The 24,757-nt window shown below is 44.0% G+C and overlaps 2 protein-coding genes and 1 long non-coding RNA gene across 3 annotated transcripts in view; 1 reads left to right on the top strand and 2 right to left on the bottom strand.

The window, feature by feature from the left end:
- Positions 1-2,819, bottom strand: part of GPATCH3 (G-patch domain containing 3) — a 6,976-nt gene extending 4,157 nt beyond the window's left edge. The window contains exons 1-2 of the mRNA XM_006097300.3: positions 2,383-2,819; positions 372-796 (exon numbers count right to left, since the gene is read on the bottom strand). Of these exons, the coding sequence (XP_006097362.1) occupies positions 372-796; positions 2,383-2,809 (852 nt within the window). The 5' untranslated portion in view covers positions 2,810-2,819. The remainder of the gene's footprint in view (positions 1-371; positions 797-2,382) is intronic.
- On the top strand, positions 2,804-3,210 carry LOC106698572. The gene is made up of 2 exons (XR_001349913.2): positions 2,804-3,017; positions 3,129-3,210. It is a non-coding gene; the product is annotated as an uncharacterized LOC106698572 (long non-coding RNA).
- A 13,000-nt stretch (positions 3,211-16,210) lies between these two features.
- NR0B2 (nuclear receptor subfamily 0 group B member 2) lies at positions 16,211-18,213 on the bottom strand. The gene is made up of 2 exons (XM_006097298.3): positions 17,673-18,213; positions 16,211-16,524 (listed from the first exon to the last, which is right to left on the bottom strand). Exons 1-2 carry the CDS (start codon positions 18,211-18,213, stop codon positions 16,226-16,228), a joined length of 840 nt encoding a protein of 279 aa, XP_006097360.1. The 3' UTR covers positions 16,211-16,225.
- Positions 18,214-24,757: the final 6,544 nt, after the last annotated feature.

Raw genomic sequence — 24,757 nt, 5'->3', positions numbered from 1 at the left:
ATCGAACCTTGACCTCCCGGTTCATAGGTTGATGCTCAACCACTTAGCCACACCCACTGGGGGAGAGTGGTATTCTTTTTTTTTTTTTAAATATATATTTTATTGATTTTCCACAGAGAGGAAGGGAGAGGGATAGAGAGTCAGAAACATCCATGAGAGAGAAACATCCATCAGCTGCCTCCTGCACACCCCCCACTAGGGATGTGCCTGCAACCAAGGCACATGCCCCTGACCGGAATCGAACCTGGGACTCTTCAGTCCACAGGCCGACGCTCTAGCCACTGAGCCAAACCGGTCAGGGCGAGAGTGGTATTCTTAATGCCTTGGCCTCTCTAAGCTGCCAGCAAGGAAGGGTGGCTCATTGTACTCACATCATCTGAGTGTGATTCTTCTTCCTCCTCCTTTTCCCCTTCCTCCTCGGGGCCTCCACAGAGGCTGGCTGGTACGTCTGTCAGGCAGGTTCCCTGGGGTATTTCCTCACCCTCAGCCGTGTACACAAGCTCTTCCTGCTCCACAGTCTCTGAATCCTCATACCTGAATGGTACATTGCCGTAGCGTCGGGAGGAGCCTGTCTTGGGGAACTGGAGCTGCAGCTGGGTGATGATGCGAGGGGGCAGGCGGCAGGCCCGGATCAACTCCAAAAAGACCTGCAGGGGCGTCCCCACATTTCCATTGGGCATTAGCACTGGTGGGTTCAGCTCTGGCAGTTGTCTCAGGTCAGCGAGGGTGAAGGCTTCACTCTTAGCCTTCCGACTCTGCAGTTCCTTCCGGGTCTTGAAGGGAAAGGAGCCCAAACCTTGGGAAGCAGAGAGAAGAATGGCTCTTGAAACCTAGAAGCCTCCAGCAACACTTGAGCCAGAAGTCGGTCAAAGTTTAAATCCTTTAGTCCAATGTTGTTCCTCCCTTTCACAATCCCAGAATCCCTTCCTCCATTCCCTGACCAGAACCAACTAGTAATTTCATGCCATTTCTCATCACTTCAGCTGAGCACACGTTTCTTCCAGATCTGGTTCCTGTTGATCTTTTGATCCTCAACTACCACCAACCGTCAGCCCCTGCACACCTTCATATCATGTGCTCCAGCCACATGAAACAATTTAACATGCCCTGAAAGTCTCATGAGCTTTCACATCTGTCTGTGTCTTTTCAAATACCATTTACTTTGAACACCATTCTTCCCCACAAATTTACCTTTCTCAAGATCCAGAGGAAAAGCCTGATCCCTATTAGAAATCGGTTTCTCCCTCCTCTATCTTCTCATAGCACTTGGTGACAAACAGCATAGGCTCTGAAGTAAAATGCTTGGGTCTGTATTGTGATTCTGCCATTTACTAGCTCTGTAACCTTAGGCAAGCAACATAACTTCTGCACCCCTCAGTTTCCTCACCTATAAAACACGAGTAACAATAGATCCTACCTTATAGTATTGTTGTGAGGAATCAATTAAAAAAAATGAAAAGGCTTAGAATAGTGCATAGTAAGTACACAGGAAGTGCTCAGTAAATATTAACAATGAGAATGGCATCTCTGACAATTACCTTTTTACAAATCTCTGGACTCTGTGCACAAGAATGTGTCCAATTCTCCTACCAGCTAGAGCAGTGGTTCTCAACCTTGGCTGTACATTAGAATCACCTGGGAATCTTTTTAAAATCCTGATTTCTGGGCCTCATCCTCCAGAAATTGTTTCTTTGATTCCCAGGTGATTCTAATGTGCAGCCAAGGTTGAGAACCACTGAACTAGAGGAACACTAGGCCTAACAATATAAGCTAGGTTTGTTGAATGAATTAAAAGGTTCCGCACTGTTTCCTGTTCCCCATCAAAGTGATTTCCAATGAAAATGGGAGCTGTCCTGAGAAAAGAAACTGTCTCTTTATTTGTATCTTGCTAAGAGAGGACGGGTGGGGAGCAGGAGGAGATCGAGATAAAGATAATAAGAGGATTGGAAACCTGACTTTCTTTTTATCCTTCTGTGTCAGTTGAAAATCAACCCCCCAGTGGTTCTCAACCTTCTGGCCCTTTAAATAGTTCCTCATGTTGTGACCCAACCATAAAATTATTTTCGTTGCTACTTCATAACTGTAATGTTGCTACTGTTATGAATCATAATGTAAATATCTGATATGCAGGATAGTCTTAGGCGACCCCTGTGAAAGGGTCATTCGACCGCCAAAGGGGTCTCGACCCACAGGTTGAGAACCGCTGCATAGAGAAAGGGGGGCTTGCAGGAGGCAGCAGATCAATGATTCTCTCTCATCATTGATGTTTCTATCTCTCTCTCCCTCTTCCTTCCTCTGTGAAATCAATAAAAATATATTTAAAGAGAAGGAGAGAAACGTGCCTGGTTCCAGGTCCAGTCTATTTCTCTTTCCCAACCGTACCTGCTGCCTCAGTCGGTAGCCGAAGTTTGCGGATGAAACAACGACTGGGCAACCAAGTCCCCTGAGAATCTAGCCACTGGCGGCCGGAATACATGCGAAGAAACTTCTGGGCTTGAGCGGACCCTCGTACGGAGACGACACAGCAGCAGGTGCGGGTCTGGACGGGGACAGAGTCCCGCGTGCGGCCGTCGGTGACTGAAGTCTGGGCAAGACTCTGGCCGGTAGGAGTTAGGGCAGATGCGGGAGTAGCCTGCGGAGGGGCCCGCTCAGGACGGTGCCGGTAATGGAAACAAAGGAAGCCGCAGTCGCTCTGCTCCCGGAACTGGCTGAAGTAGCTCCGCAGTTGGGCCGAGCGCAACTCCGAGGGGATGCCACTCACTATTAAGTAAACGGCCGCATCTTCTTCCGCCTCGCCGGGCACCGCCATCTTGGCCTGTCACGTGATCAACGGAACCAATTCTCGCGAGAACGCCACGAGTGACGCAAGGGTCCGTGTCACAATTGTGTGATCCTGATCAGGCTGCCGAAGCTGTGGATGTGGAACCTGGAACTGCAGAGGTGCCGGATAAGTTGTTCGGGTACTTTTTCTGCAGAGAGAAGCCGAGGATGATGGGGAAAATCACCTGAGAAGTGAGGTGATTTTCATAAACTCTTGATAATCAAATTAGAAGCCTGTGGGAGGCGTAGTTTTCAGGATTTTTAGTTGTTGGGGATCTTCCAAACTTAATCTCATTTCTTTATTTCAGAGACTTTAAGGTCGTTCATCCATTTATCTTCCAAGACATATTAGTGGACCTACACAAATCAATAAGAAAAGATAATCCAGTTGAAAAGTGGTCCGAAGTGTTCAATCTCATTAATCAAGGAAAGGCAATAAGACCCACGTCATATCCACCAGGCTGGCAAAAAGTATTTTAATCCTTACGCGTTGGTGATAATGTGGAGCACGTGGAGATACCATACACTGTTGGTGGAAGTATGAACTGGTACAACCACTTTGAAAACAATTTGGCATTGCCCTGTAAAAGTGAAGTTACACATATCTTTTGATCCAGCAATTCCACTTATAAGTATATACTTTAAAGAAATTCTTGCTTATGTTTATCAGGAGATATCCTGACGTTGTTTCACTTTACAAACTCTAGGATCCTGGAAAATAGGGAGGGTTATGAAACCCCTCCCACCCTTTTGTGTTCTGAAACATAGGTTACTGCAAAGAAACACCCTTCTATGAGAGATAAAACTTATGGGCGCCCCCTTGTTTACCTATGACAATAGAGCAGTGGTTCTCAACGTTCCTAATGCCGCGACCCTTTAATACAGTTCCTCATGTTGTGGTGACCCCCAACCATAAAATTATTTTCGTTGCTACTTCATAACTGTAATTTTGCTACTGTTATGAATCGTAATGTAAATATCTGATATGCAGGATGTGTTTAGGTGACCCCTGTGAAAGGGTCGTTCGACCCCCAAAGGGTCGCGACCCACAGGTTGAGAACTGCTGCAATAGAGAGACTCCAAATTCCAATTCTCACCTCATAAACACTTAGATGGACTGTTTGACCTCACTGATCAATCACAACAAAAGGCTTGTTAAGGCCCTAGCAGGTTTGGCTCAGTGGATAGATAGAGTGTGGGTCTACGGACCAAAGGGTCCCGGGTTCCATTCTGGTCAACGGCACTTACCTTGATTGCAGGCTCCAACGGCCCTTGGCCCTGGTGGGGGCTGGTGCAGGATGCATTTCTCTTACATTGATATTTCTGTCTTTCTTTCTCTCTTCCACTCTCTCTAAAAGATCAATGGAAAAATATAAATAAATAATTTTTTAAAAGGCTTGTTAACTAAACTATGGTTAAGCTTTGCTCCTTCCCCCAGGTCCCTGAACTTTGTGACCCCCCCAGATCCCCCCCTATCCACTGAGCCAGCAAACAACCCCTCCTTAACCAGCCCATCCAGAGAATAGTCTGGCTTCAGGGTAAACATTCTCTGATCTACTGACCCATCATGCCACTTATGGTCATACCACATCCTCACACCCAGTTCTTTCTAGCCTTGTTTACTCCTCCCTATGAAAGAATAACTTTTTTGCCTAACCCTTGAAACACGTGAAGATCTTATGATCAGAGTGTTCTCCCATTGCAAAAGCCTCCCTTTTTCTATTGCAATAATCCCTTTCAATAATCATTTCAAATAAAGTCTCTCCTTACTAAGTCCAGATTTGTTTTTATTTGACAGTGTACATGAATATTCATAGCTTCATTGTTTATAAGAAAAAAATATTGGCATTTAGTACTAATAATCTCAGGTATATAATGTTGAGTGGAAATAAGCAAGTCAGAAAACAGTTATTCTATTTATATAAAGATAAAGATTCTATTTATATAAAGATTCAAAAATACAAACTAAGAATGTTTTTTAGGGATACATAAATAAGCTTTAAAATCATAAAGAAATGTAAATGATTAACCCTAAATTCATGGTATTCATTACTTTTGGGAACTTCAAAGTTGATGGTAATAATGACCTATGGAACAATGATGAAGGTTCATTGTACTCTTATTCTTTACATATATTTTGTAAATATTATTTTGTTTTATTCAATTTTAATAAAATATCTTAAAAGGGAAAATAACTCATATTTTAAAAACATAAAGCAAGTGGTTACTTTGTGGTGATCACAAGTTTATATCTATTTGAGAAATAAAAACAGGCAGGGGTGGGCTAGCAGAGGTTAATGGGGAGAAGAGGGGACATATGGAATACTTTCAACAATAAAGATTAAAACAATAACAATTCTAATGAATATCTGGGTAATGTGAATGGGAAAACCGTTACATCTAGATTCTAAAATTCGCTTATGGAAGTATAGATTGGTACAACCATTTTGGAAAATTGGCAAGATCTACTCAAGTTGAGCACACTTACTATGACTTTGAGTTCCAGTTCTTGTTATATAGCAACAGGTCTGCAAACATCTGTGCACCGAAAGACATGTACAAGCATAATCCTAGCAATATTGTTTGATGAACCAAATGTTCATCAGCAGTATGTGGGTAAATTAATTGTAGTGTAATTGAATATTGTACAATGAACATGAATGGATTGCTACACAGCAGAAGATGAATCTCAGACATAATATTGAGTGAAAGATGACAAACACCAGAGTACATTCTGTATGATTTCATTTATATAAAGTTTAAGACAAGCAATCTCATTTATGAAATCAAGGGTAGTGATGTCCTTTGCAGGGAGGGGGAGGGTAGTGATGGGAAATTTTCTGGGATGTTGTTAATGCTCTTCTATTTCTTTTTTTTGTAATTTTCTTATTGATTAAGTTATTACATATGTTTCCTTATCCCCACATTACCCCCCGTCCCCCCCACTCATGCCCTCACCCTCCTGTTGTCTGTGTCCATTGGTTAGGCCTATATGCTTGCATATAAGTCCTTTGGTTGATCTCTCCCCCTTACCCCCACCCTCCCCTACCTTCCCTCTGAGGTTTGATGGTCTGATTGATGCTTCTCTGTCTCTGAATGCTCTTCTATTTCTTTTTTAAAAAATATATTTTATTGCTTTTTTACAGAGAGGAAGGGAGAGGGATAGAGAGTTAGAAACATTGATGAGAGAGAAACATTGATCAGCTGCCTTCTACACACCACCCACTGGGGATGTGCCCGCAACCCAGGTACATGCCCTTGACTGGAATCGAACCTGGGACCTTTCAGTTCGTAGGCCGACGCTCTATCCACTGAGCCAAACTGGTTAGGGCTGTTCTTCTATTTCTTGAGCTGAGTGGTTGTTACAGGGATGTATTCATTTTGTGATAATTCATCAAACTATACATGTTTGATTTGTGTACTTTTCTGTATATTCTACAAAAAGATTTAGTTAAAACTATAGTTTGAAAGTATGAAAATTGAAAAATAAATGCTTTACAGAAAGTAATGTAGACCAAAATAAAGATGGTGTGCTTTGTAAAAGCTGTTAGATGACTTGAGAAGTTACGCACTTATTATTACACACAGTTGCCATTTGTGTGACTAAATTACCAGGACCTCGCATGATGCTAGGTATGTAGAAGACTCTCAGTAAATCATCATTGATGAATGAATATTCCTGGCACTGACATGGGGATGTGCCATTGGGTGTTGACTGGGAACTCTTTCTAGAAAATGTGGGGCCATTTCCGTGGGAGAACACACAGGCCAGATTTCTCATCAAAACTTAAATCCAGCCCAGCCTAGTGTGGCTCAGCAGTTGAACCCAGGAGCCAAAAGGTAACCAGTTCCATTCCCAGTCAGGGCATATGCCCAAGTTTCGGGCTTGATCCCCAGTAGGGGGCCTGCAGGAGGCAGCCGATCAATGATTCTCTCTCATTGTTGATGTTTCTATTTCTCTCTCCCTCTCCTTTCCTCTCTGAAATCAATGAAAATATATTTAAAACAAAAACAACAAATGCAAAACCAAAGGTAACCAAGACTATATTTTCACTCTCGTTCTGCCTTGGGGAGGGGAAGGAGTTTAGGTGCTGGTATTTATTTTCTAACTAGAGGCCTGGTGCACAAAAATTTGTGCACTCGGAGGGGGGGGTCCCTCAGCCCGGCCTGCGCCCATTTGCAGTCCAGGACCCCTTGGGGGATGTCCACCTGTCAACTTAGGCCCACTCCCCTGGGGATCAGGCCTAAGCTTGCAGTCAGACATCCTTCTGGCAGCCAGGGAACCTCGGGGGATGTCCAACTAAAGGCTTAGGCCCCCAAGGGATCGGGTCTAAACCGTTAGTTGGACATTCTTAGTGTTGCCACAGAGGTGGGAGAGGCTCCTGCCACCACCTCTGCGCTGGCCAGCCATGAGCCAGCTTCTGGCTGAGTGGCATTCCCCATATGGAAGTGCACTGACCACTAGGGGGCAGCTCCTGCATTAACAGACCACTTGTAGTTAGCTAAGCACCTTTGCTCTGATACGTCTATGCCCTTGCACCTACCATCCCCTCTGGTGGCCAGTGCGCATCATAGCAACCGGTCATTCTGCCGTTCAGTCAATTTGCATATTAGCCTTTTATTATTATTATATAGGATGTCCCTATTTCCCCCCTTTTGCCCCCTCTACCCAGCTCTTGCCCCCCACTTCTCTCTGGCCATCACCATACTGTTGTCTGTGTCCAGGGGTTGTGTATATATTTTCTTTGGCTAATCCCTTCTTTAAATTCACTTCCTTAAATTTTTATTTTCAGATAAGTGCTTATAACTGCACTATTATATATTTTCTATTATATCATTTAGAATTAAGATATTTTTTAATTGAACCCTTGTAAATTTTAGCACAATTTAATAAATTATGCTAGAAGCAATTAGGAGATTTTTCATGTAATGCAGATACATTTCAATTAATATTTTATTAATTTTTAATTTTTTAACATTTTAATTTGAAATAATCTCATACATGTAAAAAAAAACCTATAAAATACTACAGCATATTATATGTACCCTTCACCCAATTTCTTAGGTGTTAATAATTTAAACATAACCATTATACAACTAACAAAATTTGGAATATATTTTTCTTATAATCTCTTTAATGTTACTTAATCCATTTACTTTGTTTTTGTTAATCCAATCACGGGCAGGCAGGCAGCTTCTGGGGTCGCACACGGGGGCCTGGATGGCAGCTCGTGCTGGCAGCTTGCACTGTCCCGCCCTGCCTGCAGTGTGCAAATTAGCCGCCATCTTTGTTGGCATTTATATTTGCATATCATGCTGATTAGCCATTGGGAGGTGTAGCGAAGGTACGGTCAATTACCATTTTGTCTATTATTAGATAGGATTCATCATCCCTGACCTTTAAAGACACAAAATAGCATGCCTAGCCGGTTTGTCTCAGTGGATAGAGCATTCAGCTATGGGCTGAGGGTCCTGGGTTTGATTCCGATCAAGGGTACCTACCTCGATTGCAGGCTCAATCCCTGGCCCTAGTCAGGGCACATGCTGGAGGCAACCAATTGATGTGTCTCTCTCACATTGATGTTTCTCTCTGTGTGTCTCTCCTCCTCCCTTCCACTCTCTCTAAAAATCAATGGAAAAATATCCTCAGGTGAGGATTAACTGAAAAAATAATAAAATAAAATAAATGACACATAATAGCATAGTGTTTAAGGCAGTGGTTCTCAACCTTCTGGCCCTTTAAATACAGTTCCTCATGTTGTGACCCAACCATAAAATTATTTTCGTTGCTACTTCATAACTGTAATGTTGCTACTGTTATGAATCACAATGTAAATATCTGATATGCAGGATGGTCTTAGGCGACCCCTGTGAAAGGGTCGTTCAACTGCCAAAGGGGTCGCGACCCACAGGTTGAGAACCGCTGGTTTAAGGGCATAGACTGTAAATCCAGACCACCTGAGTTCATATCCTGATTCTATTACTTATTAACTGCAACCTGAGCAAGTTACTTAACATCTCTGTGTCCTGGTTTCTTCATCCATAAAATGAGGTAATGATAGTAATTCCAGCACAGAGTTGTTATGAGAATTAAATAACATAATCCATGTAATGTGTTTAAGCACAGCTTTCAATAAATGCTTCGTAGATACCCAGAATGACCAGCAAAGGAATGGGTGATCCCCTTTGTTAATTTTGATTTCTCTCAGAGTTTATCCTTGTCACCTCAACCAGTTTCACTGGGGTTGCCTTTCTCTGCTCCCTTGTTCTGTGACATGGTCTCTGTCTACCATCTCTTGCTGCCCTGGGCCCCAGCGGCCCCAGACCACTTGTAGTTAGCTAAGCACCTTTGCTCTCTGATACGTCTATGCCCTTGCACCTACCATCCCCTCTGTCTGGAATGTTCTTCTCTTGATTTGCCTGGCAAACTTCTATTCATTCTCTTTAGGTCAGAGCAGTCACCACTGGGCTGAAGCATTTTCCCCACCTCCAGGCAGATTTCCCCCCCACCCCCTCGCCCCAGGCAGATTTAATCACTTCCTCTTCTTATCTCCTGCTGCCTGTTGTATTCCTTCTATTACACTTCAGATCATTCTGTGTTACAATTACTACTTATGTGTGTCCCTTTGCTATAGGTAGGATGTTCAATGAAATTAGGGACTGTATCTTATTTATTCTGTGTCACTTGGCATCTAGCACAGGGTCTGGCACAGTGGATGTCAAGAGAAATGTGGAATGATGGAATGATGGATGGATGGTGTGTGCGTGTTGGCTTTTTGTGGCATTATCGATTCTAGGATATGTGACTGTTCCAAGGCCAGGGTGTGTCAGTGCAGGGCACAGCTCACGTCACTGGCTAACTGCTTAATAAGCAGTCAATGATTTGGCTAATGAAGGTAGTGATAATAATAATAAAATAGTACCTGAGGCTGACCCTGCTTCCTAGTGAGTCATCTCTGTCTGGACCTGAGGACAGAGATCAAGGCTGAAAGGTAGATGGTCAGTGAACAGTGGCTGAGCTGGCTCCAGACAGCCTGACCCTGGCCATGACTCACTCCAAGAGCATGATCTCCAGAGTCCCATAGGCCTGTGTTCAAATCCCAGCACAGTGATCTACCCAGACCTTAAGAACATTTTTTAAATTTAATTTTTAAAATATGTTTTTATTGATTTCAGAGAGAGGAAGGGAGAGGGGGAGAGAGATAGAAACATCAATGATGAGAGAGAATCATTGATCGGCTCCCTCCTGTATCCCCCTACTGGGGATCAAGTCTGCAACCCAGGCGTGTGCTCTAACTGGAAATTGAACCATGACCTCCTAGTACAGTGATGGCGAACCTATGACATGCGTGTCAGAGGTGACACGCGAACTCATTTTGGGTGACATGCATCGACAGAGACAAAAAATTGCATAATTCAAATATTTGTCTCTCGCAACGGCCAGAGTTAGGCATCACTCGAGTAATATTATTACTCACGTTACTCATGATCAATAATGCAATTCTAAAACCAGATGTAAACATGTACATCGGTGTTGTGTAGCAAAGATACATAGTGAAAACATCCAAGATACATTGTTCCAATATTGACGTTAATATAAAAAGGTTAAGAATTGCACTATAAAGAGATTAATCTTTACTCATGACATTTTATTTTTACTCGAGTGACAAAATGCCCAATTCTGGAAACGGCCTCATTACTGTCAACATGTGCCTTGGGTAAGCTTCCCGTGCGTTCGGGTGCATTCGGCAAACGGACGCACTTGATCGCCATGTTCGTTAGGAGACAGGAGTGGGAGGGTTACAAGAAAAAGATATACAGTGCAACAGTACTCGATGAGACATTCTGCGTGTCGGATAATTGATTACAGCACCATATATTTGTTGGTTATATATACTATCTTTGAATTGTTTTGCACCAGGAGTCAGTGCAACAACACTGCAAAAAGTTAATAGGTAAGAAACCTATCAACCTTTTATAACAAACGCCATGATTTATATTTATTTATTTTTGCAGCCTTGTGATGGAGAATCAAAAAAATAAAAAAGCAAGATTGAATGATAAAGGAAGTGAAAGTAGCAATAGCCGACCCTTTCAAGACATATGGACCGAAATGTACGGGATTGTCGACAGAAACAACAGATCATTGTGCATACTGTGTAATGAAATGGTAGTAAGCAGAACGTGGAATGTAAAGAGACATTTTGAAACTAATCATTGTCAGCTCTTGAAAAAAGTATCGATGAAAGGAAGGAATACATTTCTAGGCAGCTACACCTCTATAAAAGTCAATCAAATTCCATCATTAAATTTGTAAGATGCTCTACAAATTTCACATCAGCAAGTTACTGTATTGCTCACTTCATAGCTCAGCATGGAATTTATAAAGGAAACATTTCTAAGATGTGCACCAGCTCTATTTCACGATATGAAAAATAAAGATGATATTATTAAAAGAATTTCTGAGTTACCACTCAGTAGAAATACTATCAAAGACAGAATAATAGATCTTAACAAAAACATACAACATCAATTAAAAAAAGACTTAAATAGTTGTAAATATTTTTCGATTTCTCTTGATGAAACAACTGATGTCACATCAAATGCTCGGTTGGCCATTATTGCTAGATATTCTGATGGTCTCACAATAAGAGAAGAGTTGATAAAGTTAGAATCAGTGCCAATAAGTACATCAGGAAACAAAATATGTAAGGTTGTTATAAAAACATTCAGTAACCTAACATTGATATCTCTAAAATTGTGTCAGTCACAACAGATGGGGCACCAAATACGGTGGGAAAAAATGTGGGATTCCTGAAATTGTTTATGGAAGCTATTAGACATCCACTTGTACCTTTTAATTGCATTATCCATCAGGAGGTGTTGTGTGCCAAATCGGGATTCTCAGAATTGAATGATTTAATGTCAGTTGTAACAAAAATTGTGAATTTTATAGCTTCTCGACCCCTTCACAAGCGAGAATTTACTGCACTTTTACAGGAAGTTGATTCAACCTACAGTGGACTACTGATGTTCAATAATGTGAGATGGCTGAGTCGAGGTAAAGTACTTGAGCGATTTGTGGAGTGCTTTGAAGAAATTACGGTATTTATTGAGAATAAGGATCTGGCAAACTTTCCTCAGATCAATGATCATAAGTGGGTCAGCAATTTGATGTTTTTTACAGATCTCTCTGTTCATATGAATGAGCTTAACTTAAAATTACAAGGTTTTGGCAAAAGTATTGACGTTATGTTTGGATACATCAAATCTTTTGAAAGTAAACTTAAAATTTTGAAGCCAGACATTGAAACTAAAACTTATAAGTATTTTCTTCGTATAAAAAAGTATTTCAAGAAGGCCACTACGACAGGTGTAATGGAGTCCATACTTATGTACCAGAATATAGTAAACTCGTTATTTGAACAGTTCAGCGAAAGATTTTACCAATTTAGAAGCCTAGAACAGACCATTAAAATAATTAAGTATCCGGATGTAGTTGTTTACAGTACTTTGGAATTAAAGGATTTCCAATGGATGCAAATTGACGATTTAGAGATGCAACTTGCAGATTTTCAAGGTAGCATTCGGACTCATGTGTTTGTCGACTTAAGGTCAAAACTTGAAAATTTGGAACGAAATCGTTTGAATAATGAAGAAGAGTGCAATTACGAACAAGAAATTTTGAGTGCTTGGAACAGAGTACCTGACACTTTTAGCGACATAAAAAATCTAGCGATGGCTTTGCTAACAATTTTTCATCAACATATTTTTGTGAGACTTTGTTCTCAGCATTAAATAATATTAAAACGAACAAAAGAAACTGGCTAACAGATGAAGTTAGTGGCGCTTGCTTGGCCTTGAAGTGCACCAAGTACGAACCTGCAATCAAAGAATTAGACAAACTTCAGCACCAAAAAAGTCACTAATTTCTAGTTTTCGTACCATTTGATTATCATTGTTATTATTATTATTTTTTTTTTCTAAATGTACATTGTTTTTCTGTTTTTGTTCATTTTATACATATTTTTTGGTTGATTTTTCTTTGTTAAATGGCATTTAAATATATAAAATAAATATCAAAAATATAAATCTTTTTTTTACTATGGTTGCAAATATCAAAACATTTCTATATGTGACACGGCACCAGAGTTAAGTTAGGGTTTTTCAAAATTCTGACACGCCGAGCTCAAAAGGTTCGCCATCACTGTCCTAGTTCATGGGTCAATGCTCAACCACAGAGACATATCAGCTGGGCTTGAATAAGTTTTCAACTCTGTCTGAGCCTGTTTCCTTCTTACTCTCCTGGTTGATGAGACACAGGTCCCACTCCTAAGATGCTGATAGTGGAGAGACAGTCCCCCACCTTTGGAAAGCCTGCAGTTTCACAGAGGAAGCATTATTTTCCTTACTGCCTTGTCCTACAATTCTCTCTTTAGTTTTGCTATATTTGTCTTTGTGTTTCTTCCAGGTAGCTTGGGAAGGGTGTCAGAAGTGACTGGAGTTACAGACAAGAAACAGACTTAAGTGTAGCTCCCAAATCACAGGGAGGGGTAGGGAAGAAATTTGAAAAGGGGCAAGGTAGGGTTAATAAGGGAAGTTATTTGGATGATGGAAACATAAGTTGAGGGGGAAAGGCTGGGGTGGGAAGTGGAGAGGAGTGCCTTCTAATTAATGGCTGTTCAAGGTTGGAGGAGAGGAAGAGGCCGAAGACTCAGCCTGAGGGTTCAAAGAGGTGCAACAGTAAATTCATGGGATCAGTTAGTGAAGGGACATAAACAATAAAATGGCCCCAAATCCCTAAACCTCCTATGGGGAGACAAGGCGTCTGCTCTGGAAAGAATGGCCTCCTGCATCTGCAAGGGGAGAGGGGGTGGTGTGTGCCAAAATGTTGGTAAGGGCAGGGCAGGGAGGAGTGCTTGAAGGGCCTAAGGTTTGGGTCTGGGGTGTCTGGACGGGGATAAGGGGTTGGGGAGATGCAGGGCTCGTTCTGGGCTCTAAAGGATGCTTCCATTTGGGGATTTGATTAGGTCCTGGCTAGGAGGAGCTGTTTTTTTGTTTTGTTTTGTTTTTGTTTTTGTTTTTAAAGATATTTTATTGATTTTTTACAGAGAGGAAGGGGAAGGGATAGAAAGTTAGAAACATCAATGAGAGAGAAACATCGATCAGCTGCCTCCTGCACACCTCCTACTGGGGATGTGCCCGCAACCAGGGTACATGCCCTTGACCGGAATCGAACCTGGGACCCTTGAGTCCGTAGGCTGACGCTCTATCCACTGAGCCAAACCAGTCAGGGCTAGGAGGAGCTGTTGAACAGGGCATGATCTGGTTGAGAGGAGAGTGGATATTGGGGTCACCATAGGGAAAGGGGGTGATTGGTTAGTGGAGGCCCCAAATGCCAGGCAGAGCAGTTTGGCCTGGATTTGCAGCCTCTGAGCAGACCTGGTAGATGTGCAGATGCAGGTCTGCCTATTTTGGGGGTCACTTTTCCTTTTACTGTGACACAAAAAAGATGGAGAACACGTCCTGGTGTGAGGGTGTCTCTATGTTGTGTGTCCCACCCTTGGGTACAGGGGTGTATGTGTGATCATCTGGCCTGGGTGCATTTCTCTGTGGTGTGAATGTGTTTGGTTGGGTCTGTTGTATGTCACTGAGTAAGTGTGTCTGTATTTCCATGCTGTGTATGGGTAGATGGAGGGTCTATTTTATGGATCTGTGTAGGTGTGTCTGAGTTGTACATCTTAGTGTATGTGTGTGTGTGAGAGAGAGAGCTATAGATCTGAGTTGTATGTGTCTTCGTGTGTGTCTGAGTTGTGTGTGGGATCTGAACTGTGTGTTTCTGTCTCATTCTGGGTTTCTGAGTGGTGAGTGGGTGATAGGGTAAGGGACAGGGGGGCCTTGCTGTTGCCACTGGCTGTCCATAATGCATACAGGGCCAATTCAGCCGCTCGGCTCCTAGACTGTTGTCCCTGAGTGAATGACCTCTCATTGGGCAATAATTAACTTGTCCCCCGTGAGAAGAATTCAAACTGTGTTGGTGAAGGGGGTGGGACCTGTTTGAGACAGGCCTTATTGCCAGAGAAAGGAGGAGGTCTGAAAGGGGGTCCTATAAGCATGTGTGTTGTTATCATTCCCTCCTGTCCACCCTGCAGGTCAGTCACCCTGTCCTGGATGCTATTCAAAATATTTAGCAACCAGTGAGGAATAGAGATTGACCAGTCCAGATACAAGCCGTGCCCTGAATGGAGGTCAGCAGAGATCAGCTGTAGCCTGGGCAGAAGCTGGCTGCAATGATTTGGCCAGGTTGTCCCCAGGGGTGACCCAATGCTCCCATGCTATGGAGCATATGCTATGCCATGCTATGCCAACCATTGTCTCTCTGGAGGCCATGCTATGCCAACCATTGTCTCTCTAGTTGCTGGACAATGGGAATGGATTCCAGGAGAAGGACTGGGAGGGATACAGGGGCAGGGCAAGGGAGCTGGGAGAGCTTGGGCAGTGTCTGTGAACCAGCTGTCATGGAAGTGTTTCAGACTTTAACAGCTAATGTGGCAGCTAAATCTCTGCTTGCCTTGACCTTTGAGCAGCTGCCAGGCCAGCCCTGAGTGTCCTTGACCCCTCCCATTGGGAGAACAAAGGACCATCCTCTTCTGTTGCCTGCAGGCATGGGGGAAGTGAATGATGCCAAACTACAGAAATTCCAGTGACCTTGTCTGTTTCAGTTTTCTTTATTGGCTATGATCTGACACTTGCTGAGGTGAGAGGGAGCCTGTAGGGGGCAGGAGCTGAGGGAGGGGAGGGATCAGTGAGGGGTTTGTGGACAAAGAGAAACCCCTTCCCCCCAAAGATAAAGACAAGAAGGTGATGGGGTCCTGAACTGACCCTATCCTCTGGATTCAGACCCATGCAAAATAAATATCCCCAGAAATGAAATCATCTACTCTGAAATTAATATCCCAGTTCTCTGAGGCCTGGCTCCTGCATCCCTCGTGGTTCCTTCCTCTTGGGCTCCCTCTGATAGGGGCTGGGAGCTGGGGGCTGAGATGAAAAGGTCCCTTCCACATGCACAAAGGTCCCTTCCACAGTGTCAGCTCCATGGATGTAAAACCTTTTATTACAAAAACCAATAACTTAAGTCAGTTTTGTACAAAGTCAGTAGGATGTCTGCCCAATGGGCAATTAAGCTTCCATTGCCATTCCAAGAGAGGATAGGAGTCTTGGTCCAGAGCATCTGGGGACTACCAAGGGCCAGCCAGACAGCTGGAGCACTATGTCCAAACCAAAGAAGGCCAAGATGGGGTGTGGCTGAGTGAGGATTCATACAGTCCATCTCGCTGGGCCAGGGTCTATACAGGCTTGCCTCCTCTGGGAGCATTGGGTCCCCCCTGGGGACAACCTGGCCAAATCATTGCAGCCAGCTTCTGCCCAGGCTACAGCTGATCTCTGCTTGGGCTGGAGCAGGTCGGCTCAGCAAAAGCATGTCTTCGAGGAGTCCAGCGATGTCAACATCTCCAATGATAGGGCGAAAGAAGAGGTCCCCAAGCAAGCTGGGTGGAATGGACTTGAGGGTGGAGGCCATGAGGAGGACACGGGCCAAACGGCCTTGGCCTGCTGGACACCAGGGCTCCAGGACCTCACATAGTGCTCGATGAGCCTCCTGCTGCAGATGCCAGATGTGGGAGGAGGCATGGAGGCCTGGCATGTCTGTAGGCAGAGGGTAAAGAGGGGTGATGAGCTCTTCACTCCCTGCCACCACAGTGAGACTGGCCCCAGACCTGAGGCCACAGCTCAGCCTTTGAGGCCCATTACTACCTCCTCTATTTACTTATCATTTTATTCATCCATCCATTTATGGAGAGGCAGTATAGAGTAATGGTGAAGAGCCAGGCTGCCTGAGTTTGAATCCCAGGCTATCATTTATTAGCTGTGTGACCTTGGGCAAATTATGTCATCTCTGTAACTTGGTTTCCTCATCTGTAAAATGGGTACAGCCTAGCCGTTTTGGCTCAGTAACATCGATCAGCTGCCTCCTGCACACCTCCTACTGGGGATATGCCCGCAACCAAGGTACATGCCCTTGACGGCTCGATCCCCTGTAAGGGGGCGTGCAGGAGGCAGCCGATCAATGATTCTCTCTCATCATTGATGTTTCTATCTCTCTCTCCTTCTCCTTTCTTCTCTGAAATCAATAAAAAATATATTTAAAAAATAAAATAAAATGAAATGGATATAAATACCTGTCTCTTAGGCTTGTTATGAGCTGTATATGTAAAACCATAGAATTGAGTCTAACATATGGTAAGTGTAGTATGAGCATTTCCCTACTATTATTATAATTAATTACTATAATTTACACATTTCTTAAGGGCCTCGTGGTGCTTGGTGAGAACTTATCATCTAGATGCTCTCCAGATTACAAAGAACACTACCTCTATCCATTGCTCTCCTAGCCGAATTTTATAAAGGCTCCTACCTCTCCTCCCCCACATCCACTCACTTTCATTCCTCTACTCTATATGATCTTTCTGAACCCACAGATTACCTGTGATTGAAGCACAGCTGAATCTGCCCCCTGCCCCTCTCCTACTCCTACCCTCCTTGTGGGTCAGGGCAAATTTTGGGGGGCAGAATGGCAAGGGCCAGTCTCTGGTGTGAACAGACCTGATTTCTGCCCCTACCTGGCTGTGACCTTCAGCAAGTCACTTAGCCTCTCTGAGCCTCTTTCATGAGATGACTGCTGTAATAAGGACACAAAGAGGTAACGAATGTCAAACCCTTAGAAGGTGCCTTCCCTGGCTGGGCCCTGCCCCCCTCCAGCCTTGGCCCTCATCCTGGAGTGTCCGGGAGCTCACCAGGGTTGAAGAGGATGGTCCCTTTCAGGTAGGCATACTCCTTAGGGCTCAGCTCCAGGCTCCAGAAGGACTCCAGGCAGCACTGAAGCCACTGCACCGCAGCCAGTGAGGGCCGAGGCAGATCCGGCTGCTGGCCACTGCCTGCACTGCTGCTGGGCTCCTCCAGCAAGATCTTCTTGAGTATGCTGGGAACCGGGGCCTCTACCACCTCGAAGGTCACAGTGTCTTGGGCCAACCCAATCAGGAAGAGGGAGCTCCAGCAGTCCCGCAACAGCTGCTGCTGATCCTGGGAGGGCAGCTGGCAGAAGGATGGCAGGTTCCTGAGGAAGACCACTGTCTTGGCCAGAACGTCCAAGGCCTCCCGGCAGGTGCGATGAGGAGCACACAGCTGGACAGGTCGGTGCTGCTTGCAGAGGCAATGCCTACGGGCTGGGGGCACAGCAGGCCTGGCCCCGAGGCTGGGGCTCAAAAGTGCATACAGAATGGCTGGGCGCCCTGCAGCATGCTGGCATGGACAGGTCCCCGGCTGGCTGGAGTTCATGGTTGAGAATCTGTTCCTCCTTCCTCCCAGCTCTCCCGCCCTCTGATCTGTGCTGTGGGTGCTATTTATATCCCCACCGGTAGGAGGGGGGAATGGTTCAACAACCTTGACTCTAGAAAGTCATGTTCATTGAAAAAAAAAAAAAACAACCACACACTGACCCTGGCAGGACTGGTGGGGAAGTGCTGGGGGAGGGGACTTGGAAGCTCCACGTGGCCCTGATATCACTTTAGTCAATGAAGTGGATGGTGCAGGGCACGGGGCCGCCCGTTCGCTGTCCCTTATCGGATGACTCAAGTGGATAAACAGGGTCATTAACCCAAGCTGTACCAGGGTACCAAGGCCTCAGGTGCACATTCAGCAGGTGGCCATGGCAGGTGTCCCTGCTGGTGCCTGCAGGACCCTTGCTAAGCTGTGATGTCAGCTCCCGAGCTAGACAAGCCTTGAATACAAGGCCCAACCTGGAAGTGCCTTATCACTAGCTTGTTTGCCTAACCTTGGGGCTCAGCTCCTGTTTTTTGGTAAGGAACAGGCTTCAGGGAAGGGAGCCAGGATCCTGGGGGGCTGGGAGGACTTTGCCCGCTGTGCAGTTTAGGAGGCCCCTTCCTCTGACTCCAGTTCTGGGGGCTCTGCAGAAATGAGATCCTTAAGAACTCTCTTTCCCCAGTCTGGATTCCTAGAGCTCCTGAGAGGCTGTATTTGCTGAGAAGCCCTTGCAGAATGATAATAAAATATGGCTACTGTTTATTGAATACTTACTATGTGCCAGGAACTTTCTACTCGAATATTCAGGGCGTCCCTATGAGTAAGATTTTTACTTTTTGAGACTCAAAGAGGTGAAGTGAATTGCCCAAGGTCATGCCACTAAGAAGAGGGAGAGCCCAGATCTCTCTGATTTCAAAGTCCTTGCTTGATCTTCTGGACCCATTGGCCCAATTGTGCAGCCAGAGCTGTGTGGCCTGAGTTCCTCAGAGTTGGTGGCTACCTGGGCCCCCACCTTGATACTGCCTTGTCTGAAGATGTTGCCCACCTATGATCTAGGCAGAAATGTTGTTCTGCCACTAGCCACAGGCAGCCTGGCTCTTCACCATTACTCTATACTGCCTCTCCATAAATGGATGGATGAATAAAATGATAATTAAGTAAATAGAGGAGGTAGTAATGGGCCTCAAAGGCTGAGCTGTGGCCTCAGGTCTGGGGCCAGTCTCACCCTGTGGTGGCAGGGAGTGAAGAGCTCATCACCCCTCTTTACCCTCTGCCTACAGACATGCCAGGCCTCCATGCCTCCTCCCACATCTGACATCTGCAGCAGGAGGCTCATCGAGCACTATGTGAGGTCCTGGAGCCCTGGTGTCCAGCAGGCCAAGGCCGTTTGGCCTGTGTCCTCCTCATGGCCTCCACCCTCAAGCCCATTCCACCCAGCTTGCTTGGGGACCTCTTCTTTCGCCCTATCATTGGAGATGTTGACATCGCTGGACTCCTCGAAGACATGCTTTTGCTGAGCCGACCTGCTCCAGCCCAAGCAGAGATCAGCTGTAGCCTGGGCAGAAGCTGGCTGCAATGATTTGTCCAGGTTGTCCCCAGGGGGGACCCAATGCTCCTGTGTAGACCCTGGCCCAGGTAGATGGACATATGCGTGCATGTATTTAGGTATGAACTCATGGTCTCCTATTTTATTCAGTGGCTTGTAATCTGTTATTATCCTTATTTATTTTGATGCCAGGTTGTCACAGATTTGGCCAATGGGAGTCCCATTCAAGCTGGAGTCTATATCCTTTTGACATTCCCCATCATTCTCTGAACACCCTTTATTTTCTGGTATAACAAGATGTCGTTTTTCCAGCCCCTGAAGTCAACCACTATTCCAAGAAGCTCTAATTTAATCTTTTAGTGGAGAATAGTATTTAAAAACCATGATCTGGGCACTAGAGTCATATTTAGAAACCAAGATCTGCTCATTGCTATTATGGTGTCACTGCTCCCAGACCCTCCCAGAGCTAAGGAATGTAGGTGCATGTGCTCGCGCGCGCACACACACACACACACACACACACACACACACATTTCTATTTAGTTCTATACCTATATGTATATAATAAAAAACATGAGCCCTAGTCGGGTTGGTTCAGTGGATAGAGGTCGGTTGCGGACCACTTGTAATACTGCTTATAGGTTTGTAGCAGGAATTATGATAAATTCTACTTTGTATAATTCCTACAAAATCGAACCCAAAGGGTCCCGGGTTCGATTCTGATCAAGGGCACATACTTTGGTTGCAGGCTCCTCATATGCAAGAGGCAACCAATTGATGTGTTTCTCTCTCACATTGATGTTTCTCTCTGTCTTTCCCTTTCTCTTCCACTCTCCCTAGAAATCAATGGAAAAATATCCTCGGGTGAGGATTAACCAGAAAAATAAAAAAATAATAATAAAAAATAAAAAAACACATGAGGTCAGACTATTATCTGCAATGCTAATTCATCATAATGGGATTTATTCCAGTTTTCACTTTTCTGTATTTACATCTCCCTTCTCTGACACTGAGAAATCCGGCCTCCATTATTTTTAATTTATTAACTTGTTGGATCAAGCCCCTCTTTGTAACCAATCTCTCATCTCTGCCCCACCCCATCCCATGAGAAATACCTCACCCCACTTGGGCTCTGATATCTTGGGTCAGGCTGCCCCCTCCCACTCAGGGTCCCCTTCTTCACCCTGCTGAGTCTCTGTCACCCCATGCCAGGTCACCACTCCTCGTGGACGCCCTCCTCACCCTGCTGGGGCTCTGACTTCCACTTGGGGCCGCTGTGGCTCCCTCCCCCTCTGGCACATACCTCTACCCTATTCTGCCCTACCTAATAGTTTTAGGACTAAAATTTTCAGGATGAGAAAGGAAGAGGAGGAGGTAAAAACTGTCAATGATTTTTTTTTTAATGATTAGCTTTATGTCAATTTTATCTTAATTTTTAAAATATATTTTATTGATTTTTTACAGAGAGGAAGGGAGAGGGATAGAGAGAGTCAGAAACATCGATCAGTTGCCTCCTGCACACTCCCCACTGGGTATGTGCCCACAACCAAGGTACATGCCCTTGACCGGAATAGAACCTGGGACCCTTGAGTCCGAAGGCCGACGCTCCATCCACTGAGCCAAACTGGTTAGGGCAAACTGTCAATGATTTTTAAAAATAAATTTCTCCAGTGAGAATAGATGAATCTCTCTTTTCTCTTGCATGCTTGATAAAAATATTTCATTCTTAACAGTCAGGATTCATAAACATGCCACTTCACACATAGATGAATATGCCACTTGTAATACTGCTTATAGGTTTGTAGCAGGAATTTTGATAAATTCTACTTTGTGTAATTCCTACAAAAAAAGAAAAAAAAAACAGAGCATGCTGCATTTATATTGTATATGCTGCATATTCCTTATAGGAGAGATTTTTTTTTAGTTGATCTCAATATGAAATGTGATAATTGATAGGATTTTTCACAGCTTTGCTTTTGTTCCACACATATCCTTGTTGCTCCTCTACTACCCACATACTTCCAGGTGTCTTGAGAATCATTCATATTGGGAAGCAGGATTAGAGTGGGAAGACACAGTGGTCTGAACCAATTGTAGTTTTACAATTTTATTTTTTCAAATTAAAAAGAAAAACATAGCCTGGCTGGTATGGTTCAGTGGTTGAACGTCGACCTATGAACCAGGAGGTCACGGTTTGATTCCTAGTGTGTGGCATGCAGGACGCAGCTAATCGATGATTCTCTCTTGTCATTGATATTTCTATCTTTCTCTCCCTTCCTCTCTGAAATCAGTAAAAATATATTTAAAAAGAAAAAAGAAAAACATACACATGACTCTTAAGAAGACAGTGCTGGGGCCTCTCCTAGTGCCTTGAATGGGCCCAGGCAAGTGCAAGGCCCTAAAGTTCGAGTTTCACTAGCTTTACAGAAAGTCTGCCTCTAATAGTGCCTTTCTTTTATAAAAATATATTTTTCTTGATTTCAGAGAGGAAGGGAGAGGGAAAGAGAGATAGAAACATCAATGATGAGACAGAATCATTGATCAACTGCCTCCTGCACACCCCCGACTGGGGATCGAGCCCGCAACCCGGGCATATGCCTTGACAGGGAATCGAGAGGGGGACAAGGCCCTAATGATGTTACTCCTTGGAAGCCATGGTCAGTACTTTGGAATTTATCCTGAATGCAATGGCAATCCATGAAGGGCTAATTTTAAGCAAGGAAGCGACAGATCTGGCTTATCCTTTAAAAAGATTGCTCTGACTGCTGGGGGGTGGGCGGGGGCGGGATGGGGGAGGAATGGATGGACTATAAAGGGATAAGAAAGGAGGTAAGACCAGTTAGGCAGCTGTAGGAGTATTATTTAAGCAAGAGATGATGATGATTTAGACAGCCAGGTGAGAGGGGGTGGAATCAGATGATATTTTAGAAGAGCTGACAGGACTTACTAATGGATTACATGAGACTAGATTTTTGGCTTGTGCAAGTAAGTGGATGAGTGGACATTTGGGCTTTGGCCAATGTGTGCTTGAAGAGGGCATTAGGAAAGACTCTGGGAGGAATTAATTTGTGTGTATGGGTGTAAAGATGTTGGCCATGTTAATTTAAAAAAATTCTTGAATAAAATCAAATATCTAGTCAGAGTTAAAATTACAAATTGTTTCATAAAGTTATATTTTTATTGCAGCAAAATATACATACCATTATATTACTATTTTAACCATTTTTTGAGTGTACAGTTCATTGGCATTAAGAACATTCACATTGTTCAACCATCACCACCATCGATCACTGGAACTTTTTCATCTTCTCAAAGCCATGTGATATTTTTTTAATCCTCACCCGAGGATATGTTTTACTGATTTTAAAGAGAGGGGTAGGGAGGGAGGGAAACATGGAAATATGAGAGAAACATCATATATAGGTTGCCTCCCTTGTGCACCCCCACTAGGGGTTGAACCCGAAACCTGGGTATGTGCCCTGACGGAGAATCGAATTGGCAACCTTTCAATGCATGGGACGACACTCCAACCAACTGAGCCACACCAGCCAGAGCCATGTGAGTTTTGTGATACCTGTTAATTATTCAAATGGAGTTGTCCAGGAGGTAGTCAGATGAATCTGGAGCGCAGGAGAGGTCTAGGCCAGAGATATCGTGAGATCACCAATGGAGAAAGTATGGAGAGAAAAAGAGGAGACAGCAAAGGACAGAGCCTCCAACATTTACAAGTCTGGTTAAGACAGGGCACTGAGAAAGAGTGTTAGTGAGCTGGAAGGAAGCCAGGTAAGTGTGGTGACACAGACTCTATTAGTTTGCTAGGGCTGCCATAACAAAATACCACAGACTGAGTGACTTAAACAACAGAAATTTATTTTCTCACAGTTCTAGAGGCTAGAAGTCCAAGATCAAGGTGTTTGCTTTCTCCTGAGTCCACTCTCTTCTGCCTGCAGACAACTGCCTCATGTGATCTTTCCTCTGTGATCGCTTTCTCTTTTGTAAGGACACTAGTTTTATCGAATGAGGGCCCCACACTTATTAACTCATTTAACTTTAATTACCTCTTTCAAGGGCCCTATCTCCAAAAACAGTCACATTAGGGCTTCATATGAATTGGGGGCAACATAATTCTGTCCATAACAGAAGCCTAAGGAAAAAAGTGTTGCCCAGCCGGTGTGGTTCAGTGGTTGAGCATCAACCTATGAACCAGGAGGTTACATTCCTGGTCAGAGCACATGCCAGGGTTTCAGGCTTAATCCCCAGTAGGGGGTGTGCAGGAGGCAGTCAATAGGTGATTCTCATCATTGATGTTTCTATCTCTCTTTCCCTCTCCCTTCCTCTCTGAAATAAATAAAAATACATTTTAAAAAATTAAAAAAGTGTTTTCTTAAGGAAGGAGGAAGGGGTCAGCTGTGTCAAATGCAGCTGAGAAAAATTATAGTGGTCCATTGACTTGGCATGGATGGAGATCATTATAACATTGTTCAGTGGCTTTTAAGAAAAGACTGATTAAACTAAGGTGAGATGGAAAGTAAGGAAGTAGAGAAACAAATATAGCAATCTTTTCAAGTTTTTCTGTGAATTGGGGTGGTAGAAAGAGAAAGTGGGTCACATAATAGTAAAAAGTTAAGTGACCTTAAAGCATGTTAGTAAGTTGAAGGGAATGATCCAGAAGAAACAAATTTGTGAGACAGGAGTTAAAGAAAGGATAATAATAAGGGTAGAGTCCCTGAAAGACAGGAGTGAAGGTGGAATACAACACTCAATTTGCAGGGCCTAGTGCAAAATGAAAATGTGAGGTTTCTTGTTTAAAAAGTATTAAGAATTTCAGGACTGCAACAGAAGAGCATTAAACTAAGCACAGAGCCCTTTTAAGCCAGGGGCCAGTGCTTCTGAACCTTGTGTATGCCTATGATGGAGTTTGTAATGACGGAGGTAGGTAGGTTCTTCGGGCAGGTCCCTTCTCCTAGGGAGGACTGGAAGAGGTGACTGACACTTTCAGCTGAACCATTCTAC

The sequence above is a fragment of the Myotis lucifugus genome, unplaced genomic scaffold, assembly GCF_000147115.1.
Source record: "Myotis lucifugus unplaced genomic scaffold, Myoluc2.0 scaffold_197, whole genome shotgun sequence".
Lineage (NCBI taxonomy): Eukaryota > Metazoa > Chordata > Mammalia > Chiroptera > Vespertilionidae > Myotis > Myotis lucifugus.
This window is presented reverse-complemented; position numbering and strand designations above follow the sequence as displayed.

Coding starts and splice junctions, on each gene's coding strand:
- NR0B2 (XM_006097298.3), bottom strand. CDS start 18,213: ATGAACTCCAGCCAGCCGGGGACCTGTCCATGCCAGCATGCTGCAGGG. Junction 16,525..17,672: donor GACCATCCTCTTCAACCCTG/GTGAGCTCCCGG, acceptor CTCTGCCTACAG/ACATGCCAGGCCTCCATGCC.